Genomic DNA, 14,375 nt, shown 5'->3' with positions numbered 1-14,375 from the left:
ATCCCCAGTTTCCTTCCCACCCCTTAAAGCCACCCCCCCCCCACCCCAGCCTGCCTCTACGGCAGGCACCTCTCTTCTCACTCTTATTTTCTCTCTCTCATTTTAGGCATTATGGTTTGAGATATAGAGGCTGAAATATTATCATGTATGTCCTTTTACCTGCTTTCAAGATTTAGTTCTTGTCCAGAAGTTACCATTTCTAATTAGTGCTGTCACAGTGGATCCTTTATCTTAACATCCATCTCCCACACCATTGACCAACCATTGACCAGTCTTCCTGACCCGTTTTCACTGGTATTGGGTATTAGTGTCATACTGGTACAACAATTTATTTATTATTATTATTATTATTATTTGCTCTTTGGAACACACCTGGTGATGCACAGGGGTTACTCCTGGCTCTGCACTCAGGAATTACTCCTGGTGGTGCTCAGGGGAGCATATGAGATGGTGGGAATCGAACCTGGGTCAGACGCATGCAAGGCAAATGCCCTACTCTCTGTACTATCACTCCAGCCCCAAGTATAGCACTTTTTAAAAAAAAAAAATTATTAGTGAAACACCATGAGGTATAGTTGTAGACTTACACATTTTTGTGCTCAGGTTTTAGTTATAGGTACAGCAATTCTTTTTTTTTTTCTTCCACTTTTTTTTTATTAATTTTTATTAGTGAAACACCATAAGGTACAGTTGTAGACTTACAAATTTTTGTGCTTGGGTTTCGATTATATAATGATCAAATACCCATCCCTCCACCAGTGCCCATTTTCCACCACCAACTTGGATCCCAGTATCCCTCCCACCCCCATCCCCCCCATCCCACCCTGCCTCTGTGGCGGGGCATTCTCTTTTGTTCTCTCTCTCCTTTTGGGTGTAGTGGTCTGCAAAAGAGGCATTGAGTGGCAGTCATGTTCGGTCCATAGTCTGCTTTCAACATGCATCTCCCATCCTGGGAGGATCCTCCAAACACCCTTTATTTGGTGCTCCCTTCACTATCTGAGCTGCCCTTTCCCCTAGAATGCCCGGTGGTACAGCAATTCTTAAGGTAGCCATGGGTGTGGCTACAGGAGACCTGTGCATTATTTTATAATAGTTTATTTCCCCCAAAGAACTTTCATTTTACTTGATATGTTAAATGTAAATAAAGACTTAGTGGAGTTAATGGTCTTTGTTAGATCTCAGGAACAGACACTAGAGGCCAAGATAGGACATTCTCTGAAGGTGAGATGTGGAGTGGGGATTAGAAATAAGAAAAACAGAAAAGCTCAAGTGTAAAGGAGAGAGATACCTGTATTTCTCTATGTCTTGTATATTTGAAGTAAAGAGAAGAGAATGACCAGCATGAGAAGTCTTTATTCTCATTTTGAATGAAGGTTGGAGAGCTGGAATACTCACTGGATATTTAAGCGAAGGAAAGTTAGAAGGGATACTGTTGTAGGTGGGAAAAGACAGTGTCTCACCAAATCTTTTTTTTTTTTTCCCTTTTGGGTCACACCCGGTGATGCACAGGGATTATTCCTGGCTTGTGCACTCAGGAATTACTCCTTGCAGTGCTCGGGGGACCATTTGGGATGCTATGAATCGAACCTGGGTCGGCTGCATGCAAGGCAAATGCCCTACCCCCTATGCTATTGCTCCAGCCCAAATCTTTACTTCTTTGGTGGAAAGCTAGGGAGTGAGTGGGATGCATGTGGTGTCGGGGATTCAACTAACACCTTACCCATTCAGTAGTGCTTTATGGTCTCCAGGGCTAAACCTGGCGATAATCTGGGGGCAGGATGCCATGCTGGATCCTACGAGTGGCCCACGTGGGCAAGATATACTCCCTAACTCTTGTACTATCTCTCCGGCCTCTGTCTTTTGTGTGTGTGTGTGTTGAGGGGCCACATGCAGAGGTGCTCAGGACTTACTCCAGGCTCTTTGCTCAGGGAACAATCCTGGCAGGGCTCAGGGGACTCTATCTGGTGCCAGGGATTGAACCTAAGTTAGGCACATGCAAGACAAGGACTTTATTCTATCTCTTCTGCCCCCATATGTTCATTAATAGCTGAAGAGAGAGCCAAATGGGCTGAGTGCATGCTTTGCAGGCTGGAGGCCTGGTTTCCCCTGAGTAGAGAGCTGCCCTACCACCTATCCAACAACCAAAATAGTGCCTTTCAAATAATACGGTTTTTTGCTGGGGAGTTGCAACAAAAAGCTTTGTAGGTGGGCCAGAGAGATAGTATAGAGGTTAAAGCAACTGCCTTGCACGTCGTGAACCCAGTTCAATCCCTAGTACTGATCCCTGAGCACTCCCAAGTATGGGCCCCAAACCAGACAAAACCAAAATCAAACAAGTTTTGCAGGGTCTAGAAAGATAGCCCAACAGACTAAGTGAATGATTTGGATGTGGGAGATCTGGGTTTGATTCCTGCTACTGCATAGTCTTCCAGAGCACTACTGGGAGGGACCTCTGAACCAAGAGTAAGCCTAAGTGAGGCTGGCGCGGGTATGGCGTTTGTCTTGCACACAGCCAACTTCGGATAAACTCCGGACATCCCATATGGTCCCCCAAGCACCACCAGGAGTAACTCCTGAGTGCAGAGCCAGAAGTAACCCCTGAGCATCGATGGGGTTTACCCAAAAAAGCAAAAAAAAAAAAAAAAAGTAACCCTGAGCATCACTAGTGTGGCCCAAAACCAAACAGGAAAATAAAACATTTTGCAGCCAGTTTAATTCCCTACATAGGAAAATAAATTGAAAATTCACCTTTAAAATGAAAACAGAAAAAATAATCATCCAGAGGAAAAGATATTACTTCTAGGAAAGGAAATCCAGCTTTTCATTAGCTGGAAGTTAATGGAATAGCATCTGCAAGCTGCTGAGGCAAAGTGGAAACCTTAAAATTTAGTAAAGTCTAATAATCATTTTAGATTGAGAACAAAATAGACATTTCCAGACAAATAGGATCCTGAAAGTGCCCAAAGGCTTTTGGCAAAATAATTACTAAAAACATACTGAATAAAAGAGTGAACTTAAGTACAGTGGATGCAAGAATCAACTGGCTGATCTTTTGCAAACCACAACACCCAAAAGGAGAGAGAGAACAAAAGGGAATACCCTGCCACAGAGGCAGGGTGAGATTAGGGGGAATGGGGGGTGGGAGGGATATTGGGACCCATGGTGGTGGATAATTGGCACTGGTGGAGGGATAGGTGTTTGATCATTGTACAATTGAAACCCAAGCACAAAAAAATTGTAAATCTACAACTGTACCTTATGGTGTTTCACTAACAAAAATTTAAAAAAAAATGTAAATGATGGAGAATGGGCACTCGTGGAGGGATGGGTACTGGATCATTGTATAACTGAAACCCAAGCACAAAAATTTGTAAGTCTACAACTGTACCTCATGGTGTTTCACTAATAAAAATTAAAAAAAAAAAATCAACTGGCTGAGCAAACAGGGAAAACAAGAGCACAGCCAAAATGCACCCTGTTGGGGCTAGAGCAATAGCACAGCAGGTAGGGCGTTTGCCTTGCATGCGGCAGACCCAGATTCGATTCCCAGCATCCCATATGGTCCCCCGAGCACCGCCAGGAGAGATTCCTGCACGCATGAACCAGGAGAAACTCCAGTGCATCTCCGGGTGTGATCTAAAAAAGCAAAATGCGCCCTGTGGGTCTCAGAGGAATAGTCCAGTACCTGACAGTGTCTGCCTTACAAGCATGTGGTCTTGAGTTCAAATCCTGAGTGTCCTATGTGTGCCAGGTAGGACTGGTAGCTCTGCTGCCTGCCATCACCAATGCTCCAAGCAACTTCTGCCCAGACCGTAGCCTTGTGTTAGCACCATCTAAAAGGGTGTGACTTCTGGTTGAGCATAGTGAACCCAGCTAAGCCCCACAACCATACCTGTGTGCTTCAGCCAAGAGTGACCTACAGGAGGGAAAAGTGCAAGCACAATTAAAAGGAGTGCAAACCTTGGTGAGCACCATCACTAGGTGTGTGAGCCTGACACGTGACAACCCTTCCACCCTTCCAGGCAACAAAGCTCAAGATATTACAAGTACCACAGCCCCGAGTATTCAATCCCCAGCCATCCCATCACAACAACATTAACAACAAAAAGGGAAGGGGGAGAGGGCAGGGAATAAGAAAAATAAGTCGTGTATTGCAAAATATGAACCTTCTTAGAATAATGGGTCAACAAACACCAAAATCTTGTGACTTTTTAATCCATTTATTCATTGCTGATACATATTAACGTTTCGTTTGACTTCTCTCGAAGTAAAACATGTTGTACAGTACAGCTGTATCCTGACACGTTAGGGTAGTTTGGCAAGTTCTAGTCTCTTTCAGCCTGATCTATTTAGCAGAAGTCATTATTTTATCAACCAACTGTTGAAATGTCCTTAATCAATTCCTAATGTTTACATACAAACTTTATCATTCATTGCCTATTATTAACACACTAGGCAAATAGTCTCTGCCCAGAGTCCCTACCTGTGCTCCGTCCTTTTCTAAGACTAATTTCTTCAGAATTTTGTCCTGCTACTGCAATTCAACCCCACTCCCTTTCCACAGAGCCCAATCTCTGCTCACATCTATTTTTTACAAATGCAGCCTTTCATGTTCTTTTTACATACATACTGTCTCTCTCCTCCTCCCAGTGATAAGCTTCTTGAAGAAGAAGGTTGTTTTTCACCTCTATCAGCACACACCTTGCAGTGTCTGGCACGTAGGAGGCATTCAGTAAATCTTCGCTGACTGTGTAAATAGCTTTATGGCTTGGATATTTAAAGTTATCCATACTTTATTTTAAATCATACCCAGTTTGAGATGAAGTCGTTAAAAATATATATATATATATATAATGTTTCAGGATCCTTACAACCATTGAAATAACTACACAATTTCACACACTAAATTCATAATATAGACAAATTTAAAACTATTATAAATAACTAATGCTTTATATTTTGTCACTATATATGCATAAAAGTAGAATGACCTAATTAAAATACTTCGCTCCTATTTCTAATTCTAAAAAAATGTAAAAAATTTGTTATATATCTTTCAGAAATAAAACCAATATCCCACCACCAACTTTATGGGAAAACAGTTTTATAAGTTTGGTACATTGTAAGTTAACTAAGAAGGAAAAATAAATGTATGATCATAAACTGGTATTATATTTGAATATGGTTAAAATTTTCATCAAAACTACAAATTTCTCTAAATGTGCATTTGGCAAGGAGATGAATTGTTGGCCAATATGATACAAGCATCTCAACACCTTACATTCCCCAATATTGAAAATATTGGATGAAAAAATTAGGAAGAAAATCTGTTACAAAAAGACAGTAATTTAAAGAGTCTCAGACCTTTTATTACTAAAAACAGAGATGCTATTTTAATTATTACTTGGCTCTGGCATGGAAAACTCAAAGCCATTTATTCAAAATCGACTAATTTTATTTTCTGTTCCACACAGAGCTGTCCAAGTGATTGTGAGAACTGAAATGGAGTTACCTGTTCTTTGTGATTCTAGTTCTAACTCAGGTTATTTTTAAACATCATTTATAAGCACATTGGCAAAATGTGGTCTTCAGAATTTACACCACATGAACATATTTTGTAAAAACATCTTTGTCTTTCTGGTGACTATAATTTTTGAAATGGGAATTCAAGATAAATGCATCACATAACAAATTCCATGTTACAGTACAGTGTGTTAAAGTAAGGCGTCAGTGTATTTTAGAAAAGCAATAGCAAGCTGCAGCTTCTTTTCATGTTTACTGGAAAAAAACAGTTCGATAAATGCTTTCTATCTTGGATGAACAGAAACCCATCTCCTTAGAAAAACCATTTGTTAAATACATTTCTGGTAACTTAGCATTCAACTTTAAGCAACTATTTCAACATTAAGCAACTATTTGGTCATATTACTTTGTTTATGGCTTTTTAAACATTAGGTCCTTAAATATTTGAAAAATATGGACTATATTCTGATAAATTCATGAAAAAAGTTGTGAAACCAGCTTGTAAAATATAGAGACCCATACCCCATTATTTAAAGGTTATTCACTAACAGAAATTTAATGTACAGAAGTTAAAAAAAATGTAAAAGTTCCTTACAGGATCATCTTCACAAAATAAATCTACAATCTTGCTTCTTTGTCAAGAGGGGTTAGGAATAAAACACAAAAAAGCTCCTGCTGAAGTTTGGATACTTTCACATTCCCCCCTGCCACACACACTTTAAAAAAAAATCTTTTAAACAATCCATTTTTAAGTCCAGGGTTTTGAAAGAGAATTTGATAGTAAAGTTCCCCCACTTCCCTCAATATGCTGGCCAATTCAGTGTATAGGCTTAAATTAAAATGCGCGTTTATTTAAAGATTTATATGGAAAAGTTGTGCATTTATATAATTCTAGTTAAAAATTAAATACTAATAACATCAGATAAAATTAATACAAAAACTACATAAGGCTTTAGAAAGCTCAGAATCTAAGTAAGATTTAGCAAGAAAATTATTTGTCTCCATATTACAATTTTAATCATCAAATAATTCAACCAGTAACCATAAAACCTTAAGATAGGAAGAGTCTAGTGTACTTATAATTCCTTAATCTGCAAAACTGGGTAGTGGGGGAGAATTCATTTTGCTGAAAAAAAAATCTCTTAAGAATTTATCAAGAGATTTTTATTTTCTGCACCAGGGATCAAACCCAGGGTCTTACATATGCAAGGTAGGTATCCTACTATGAGACTATATGAAATTTTAAAATATTTTTCAAACCATTTGGGTTATAAATACAAAATTGTGAAATTAAGGAAATATCTATCAAAGGTCATAGCTAATATATTCGCTATTTTATTTTGGTTTTTGTTTTCTTTCTTTCTTTCTCTCTCTCTCTTTTGTAACTGGGGGGAGCCCCTGGGTATTACTCAAGGTTTATTCCTAACTCAGTGCTTGAGAGTCACTCCTGGTGGTGCTAGGTGATCATGCAGTGCTAGGGATTGAACCTGGGCCTCCTGCATGCTAAGTATGTGCTTCAGCTCTTTGAGCTATTTTCCTGGCCTATTTTCCGGTTCTTAAACCAAGGAGGACTTATACTAAATGATATAAAGTTTCTTCAAGCTCTATACTTTTATTTTGAAGTAGTTAAGTTCATATCTCAAAGTTATTTATATAGCTATCATTGTCCCTGAATTAAAAGTTGTTTTCATTCCTTTTCTGGCTTTCAGCCTTGTAGTCAATTATTAGTGAGGAATGAAAATCACAAACTTTATTTGACTTTAACCTTTGGCTCCGTACTGCCTCCGTTCTCTACAGCCCACACATTACCTAGTATGTGCTGAGCACATAGAAAATGCTCAATCCTTATGAAATATTTTTAAATGAGTAGAAAAATATTAAGGATGGGTAATTTTTTTAAAAATTCTATTGATGATAATGCCTTCATAAAGACCCCAAGCAATAATTTCTAAATTTCTGATTTTTTCAGATTCACTTTGGTATGTCTTTGTAAATAATAGCAAGAAAATATAGCACAAGAATACAAGGCTAAATCATGATAATAAAATACTATTAAGGACACGTAAAAAAATGTTGTTTCCATTCATGTTATTGATGAAGAAGTACATTTTTATTTACACTACTAGTAGAACCCGGCTACTCCAGTTAACTCTGGTATATAATCATCTAACCAATGACAAGAAAAATATCTTCCAGTATTTCAGTTTTAACAAATGTAATTAAATTGCTCATTCTATAGAATAAGAAGCAATTAATGGGTACTTTTGGAAATAAAAAAGTGTATATACATTACCCTGATATATAGCCAGCAAATTTACTTGATTTCTATTGGTCATAAAAATAAAGGAAAAAATATATTGCAAGTATTTTCTTTATAGACAACTTCAATTAGAAAACAACAGTTTAATGGAAACAATACAGAGATTCGTGTGAGTGATGTGGAGGCAAGAAAAGTATTCAAATCTTGACAGTAACATATGTCAGCTATCACTGAGAAATACCTGCCTCGGGGATACCATGTGTAGGCAGTCATTAGATTTTTACATATCTCAATTGTTTCATATATTCAGGGAAAATACAACTGGGAGGTGACGATCCTGACTGCAGTTAGGAGCCCCTCCGTTTAGCCTGGATGATGTAGCCTTTCGATTTGATGATTCCTCTGCTTTTAACAATGACGGAATAACGCAGCAGCCACAGGGGCACCCACTCTTGGGCCTGGATGTCAGGGATACTTTCCTGGAGAGCTTCTTGGAAACTTGCTTCAGAAAGCAGTTCTTTAAGGGGAAAAAAAAAACGGAACACAATGAAAACCCAAAGTGTCAACTATGGAAACAAAAGCCCTTCATTATGCCAGTGAGTATTTAAATACAAGCAAGTGGTCTTTGTACAAGGCCGACCTGGGATCCATCCCCAGCACCCCTTTATGGTTCCCCAAACCCTGCCAAGAGTGATCCCTGTACACAGTCAGGAATAAGTCCTGAGCACAGCCAAAACTGTAATGTATAAAAAAAACCCACATATATGTATATAAGATTATATATACATATAAATTATATCTATGTTTTGTTTTGTTTTTTACAAAATATATACACCCGTTCCCCAGCTTATTTCATTCATAATTCCTGTTGAGTGGAGTCTGGGTATTTTGTTTCAAGGACCTCCAGAAATTCTTTTATTTTTGTTTTACGGGACCACATCTAGCAGTGCTAAAGGCTGAGGGTTGACGGTCAGAAGTGACAGTGCTTGGAGACCAGGCCTCCTGCATGCCCAGCATGTATTCAGTCCCTTGAGCTACCTCTTCAGCTTGTTCCAGGTAAATCCTAAAGTATAGCCAGGGCAAATACCGGATGGTAGTAAAGTAAAAGCCCTCCCGTTGATCACCGATTTGCTCGAGCGGGTCCAGTAACGTCTCCATTGGAGACTTTGTTGCTACTGTGTCTGGCATATCGAATACGTCACGGGGAGCTTGCCAGGCTCTGCCGTGCGGGCGAGATACTCTCGGTAGCTTGCCGGGCTCTCCGAAAGGGGCGGAGGAATCGAACTCGGGTCGGCCACGTTGGCTGCGTGCAAGGCAAACGCCCTACCACTGTGCTATCGCTCCGGATGGTACAAAGAAAATTTTTTGGAAAATTGCCCATAGTCCCATTCAATCAGCGATAAACCAATCTCTTTGATCTCTCTCTACAAATCTAGAAATCTGACTGTACTTTGATTTACTTATTTTACATTCTATTCTCAAGGTTTAATCTGTTTAACCAACTGAACTGAAAAGCTCCCACCGAGGTCATGACTAACCTAACAGGCAGTGGCTAAAGGGCTGCCTACAGACAGTGCAGTTTGGAGGCATGCACAGGACTCACCTGCTCCAAATGAACTGCTGCACCATTGGAAAAGAAAGAGAAATGCCCTATACGTTGCTGTTATGCACGTCATAAAGTCTTTTTCTGAGTACAAGTCTGAGCATATGTGATACATGTCATAACCCTGTAAGATATATATCTTCCTTTCCATGGGGAAACTGAGGTAGAGAGGTCAACCCAAGATCAGACCACTAGTAAATGGTGGCTTAATTAACAAAATGCAGGTGTTTCTTTGGAAAAGTAACACTAATGTGGATGCACTTTTATCAGGCTCTCTAACTGAGAAGAGGCCCTGGGGGAGTGAGATTAGATCTAATTAGGGGTAGGAAGCAACAATCAAAAGGAGAAAGTTCTAAAGTCAGGGTCATCAGTATCGTTTGACCCTGACTATTCACAGCTACCACAACTTAGAGGCTGTTGTAACTTAGAGGCTAAATAGTAATAAAACCTTTCTGAGGAATAAGAGAATTTTAGAACATAGGTAAGCCTTTGGCGGACTTAGAAACAAAGTTCTATTTTTAGATAACAAGTAAAGTTAAATGTTTTACAACCTAATTGCTTAAAAATTTAACAGCTGACACAAAACCAGAGAACTATGTTATTCATTAACTACATACTTTTTGGGGGGGGCAGGGGGGGTTAGTCTTGGCAATGCTGGGGGAGGAGGAGCTACTTTCTGCATAGTACTCAGGGAACCAATTATAGCTAGGACTTCGAGTCCGAGCTTCCTGCATGAAAAGAATGTGCTCGAGCTCTTTGACTCATTTCCCCAACTCTAACTACATAGGACTGATTAAGTATATTAACTCTTCTTGTTTGTTTTTTTGTTTGAGGGCCACACCCAGTGATGCTCAGGGCCTACTCCTGGCTCTACTCAGGGATCACTTCTTCTTTTTTTCCCAGTATGCTCAGGGGTTACTCCAAGCTCTGCACTACTTCTGGCTGTGCTCAGGGGACCCTATGGGGTGCCAGGGATAGAATCTGGGTTGGCTGCATGCAAGGTAAACACCTTACCTGATGTACTATCTCTCCAGTCACTCAAGTATGTTAACGCTTTAAAATCAATAACATGAGAAATCTTTAAAGAGAAGTATGCTTACTTATGGATCAACATTTCTGAGGATTAATGTCAGCCTATCTACATATTCTAATAGAAAGGTTTAGAATTCAAACTGGACAGACAGCCAAGTATCAAAGTATACCAGTAATAATTTTTTTTTAAAAAAAGGGCTGGAGCGATAACACAGCAGGTATGGCATTTGCCTTGCACACAGCCAACACAGGTTCAATCCCCTGAGCATTGTCAGGAGAAATTTTTGTGTGTAGAGCCAGGAGCAACCCCTGAACATTGCTGGGTGTGACCCAAAAATCAAAACCAAATAAACAAATAACCCCCTTCCCAAAAAAGTATACCAGTAATACAAAAACATACCAAAACCAAATTATATCTGCTTTCTCTTAATACATATGCAATATATTTACTTTCCCAGAATAATCATATACTATTAGCACATACTCTGTAAGTCAAAATTTAGATAATATAAAGATAAAATACTAGCCACCTTAGTCTTTTCCTTTCATACTGTAACAAGAACAGTTTTATTTTTTTATGTGAGGGAAAATAGGATGCAAGCTTATCCATCAGCTGCTGGTAATGATTACTGTTGGAGTAGCCTTGCCAAAATTGATACATCATGTACTATCTACCAACATATAGACAACGAAAATTTAAAGTCAGCTGGTTGATCTTGGCTAGCTTCTTAAATTCTGAAGCTCTATTTGCTCATCGATAGAATGCCTACTATTATTAATTGGCTGTATTATGGATCAACTCTCTGAGGTACAGAGCAAAATGACTATCATTTAAGGAGAAGTAACTGTATAACTCTTCCTCCTCTCCCTATAGGAAAGCAGAAAAATGAAAATGTGAATACCAATAAATAGCATACATTCTTCAAAGGTTACTACTATAACTATGCTAAAAATAAATGGAATCAAATGGAATCAATCATCACTATAATGCCACTTTTTTAAGACACAGAAGTAAAAACTGAATGCATATTCCAGGAGTTGTCTATAAAACATAATTTCCTCTAATATCTGTTAAGACTATAATTGATATTAAAATGTCACGGAAGGGTCGGAGCGATAGTATAGCGGGTAGGGCATTTGCCTTGCATGTGGCCGACCTGGGTTTGATCCCCAGCATCCCATATAGTCCCCCAAGCACCACCAGGAGTAATTCCTGAGTGCAGAGCCAGGGGTAACTTCTGAGCATCACTGGGTGTGATTCAAAAAGCAAATAGAATGTCATGGAAGGGCTGGAGAGAGAATTTGCCTTGCACATGGGCCAACCCACGTTTCGTCCCCGGCATTCCATATGTTCTCCTGAGCCTGACAGGAGTGATTCCCAAGAGCAGAGCCAGAAGTAATCCCTGAACAGGTGTTCCAAAACAAACAAAAATGTCATGGAAATTTAAACTTTTCACAAGACTTTCCCATATCTACTATACCAAAGATACAATTTCATTTAGCCCGTTTATTAGGTAAGCTCCTCCTCACCCCATGAAAGAACAAGGTAAAAAATAAGACAGGAGTAGATTCAAGATAAATAGTACAAAGTGTTAAATATTTTCTTCCCAGCTAGCTATTTACAAGACTAGTTATTTTGCAAAATGTTGGTAAAAATTTATTCTGCAGAAGGCAGGAAAGTCATTCTTTAATCAAATAATGTTTAACACCAAACGTAAGTCTTGATAGTAATGATTAATCAAATAGGTATCAATTACCTACCCTAAGATGTTTAAGTTTTAAATTAAATTTTGTCTGCCTTTTTCCAGATATTTATGCTCTTTAATTCAGTAGCTCATTGGTGCACTATGTACTGGCCTACTGTTCTAAACAATATAACATATAATACCACTTAAAATATCTTTTTGTTTATGTTGAGGGTCAAATGCAAGGCCTTGCGTATGTAAAGAATGTGTTCTGCCAATGATCTACTCCCTTATCCTAATAAAGTAAAGGCCCTCCCGTTGATCATCGATTTGCTCGAGTGGGCCCAGTAATGTCTCCATTGGAGACTTTGTTGTTACTGTGTTTGGCATATCGAATACGTCACAGGGAGCTTGCCAGGCTCAGCCATGCGGGCGAGATACTCTCGTAGCTTGCCGGGCCCTCTGAGAGGGGCGGAGGAATCGAACTCGGGTCAGTCATGTTGGCTGCGTGCAAGGCCCTTATCCTTTATTTTTTTGGTTTTGGGGCCACACACAGCCAACAGTGCTCAGGGCTTATTCCCTTTTTTTTTTCCGCTTTTTGGGTCACACCCACAGATGCACAGGGGTTACTCCTGGCTCTGCACTCAGGAATTACTCCTGGCGGTGCTCAGGGGACCATATGGGATGCTGGGAATTGAACCCGGGTAGGCCGTGTGCAAGGCAAACACCATACCCGCTGTACTATCACTCCAGCTCCCTCAGGGCTTATGCCTGGTTTAGCTGAGGAACAATATGGGGCACTACATGGGGATCAAACTCAGGCCGGCCACATGCAAGGCAAGCACCCTACTCACTGTACTATTTCTCCAGTCCCTACACTAGAATATCTTAAAATATCTTTTTTGACCACAAAGAGATAAGACAGCTCAGCAGACTAAACACATGCTTTGTATGTTGGATGCCCAGGTTCAATCCACAGCACTACAAGTTCCTCCTGTCACCACTGGATGACCCCCCAAGCACTGTGTCAGGAGTAATTCCCCTGCACTTTTGGGTGTGACCCCAAACCAATAAAAACAAGAAGAGTATTTGTTGCATAGCTTAATATAAGCCTTCACACACCATATGTTCAGGATATAATCATTTCACTTCTCTTCCCACTGGTACAAAGACAAAAATTAAAGCTTTCTGAAAATATACTCACACATTTTGAATCAACCATTAAAAACAGTTCAAGATTTAAGTATCACTGTAAACACAGCTTTTTATAAGATTAAAGGTAAAGGTAAAGGCCCTCCCGTTGATCGTCGATTTGCTCGAGCGGGCCCAGTAACGTCTCCATTGGAGACTTTGTTGTTACTGTGTCTGGCATATCGAATCCTCTTGGTAGCTTGCCGGGCTCTCCGAGAGGAGCGGAGGAATCGAACTCGGGTTGGCCATGTTGGCCGCTTGTAAGGCAAACGCCCTACCCGCTGTGCTATCGCTCCCGATGATCAACGGGAGGGCCTTTATAAGATTATCAATTTATAAATAAAAATGCCAAGCATACCTTTTGGATCATTGTGAGTTAATAGCTGTATGTCAAATTGTTTAGCAAATGCAGTCAAATCAGGTGGCATCACACAGCAAGAGGCAAGGTTAACTTGGTTACTATTTGGTTTTACCTAAAAATGAAAATAAAATCATGATATCGCCAATTAATACAAAACATCAAAAGTAATGAATCCTAAATTTTACCATGTATAAATTATACACCATAGAACTTAGAAGTTTAAGAGATCAGAGAGATAGTACTGGGCTTAAGGCACTTGCTTTGCTTTGCATGCAGCTGACCCCACTTTGAGCCCAGCACTGAGCACCAGAAGGAGTGACCCCAGAAGTAGTCCCTGAGCACCACCAGGAGTGACCCCAAAACTGTACCTCCCCACCAGAGAAAACCTTTGAAATTTTATTAAATACACTTACAGAAATAAAATTACTACGTATAGTTTTCTAATTCATATTATGTCAGGAAAAGGAAAAATAATTCTAGGAATAAGAAAAGTTATTATAAAAGGAGGACACGAGAAAATGGAAAGATATTCCCTGCTCATGGATCAGGAGAATTAACATTGTCAAAATGGCAATACTTCACAAAGCATTGTACAAATTCAATGCGATCCCTATAACGATACCCATGACATTCTTCAAAGAAATGGAGCAAACACTCTTGAAATTCATATGGAACAATAAGCCCCCACGAATAGCTAAAGCAATTCTTGGGAAAAAGAAA

At 39.5% G+C, this 14,375-nt stretch overlaps 1 protein-coding gene across 1 annotated transcript in view; it reads right to left on the bottom strand.

Moving 5' to 3' along the window:
* Positions 1-5,207: 5,207 nt before the first annotated feature.
* Positions 5,208-14,375, bottom strand: part of GCLM (glutamate-cysteine ligase modifier subunit) — a 24,339-nt gene continuing 15,171 nt past the window's right edge. The window contains exons 6-7 of the mRNA XM_056123276.1: positions 13,653-13,767; positions 5,208-8,300 (exon numbers count right to left, since the gene is read on the bottom strand). Coding sequence (XP_055979251.1) covers positions 8,131-8,300; positions 13,653-13,767 — 285 coding nt within the window. The 3' untranslated portion in view covers positions 5,208-8,130. The remainder of the gene's footprint in view (positions 8,301-13,652; positions 13,768-14,375) is intronic.

The sequence above is a fragment of the Sorex fumeus genome, unplaced genomic scaffold (genome assembly GCF_029834395.1).
Source record: "Sorex fumeus unplaced genomic scaffold, SorFum_2.1 ptg000047l, whole genome shotgun sequence".
NCBI lineage: Eukaryota > Metazoa > Chordata > Mammalia > Eulipotyphla > Soricidae > Sorex > Sorex fumeus.
Note: the sequence above shows the minus strand (reverse complement) of the source record. Positions and strands in the feature narration are given on the sequence as shown.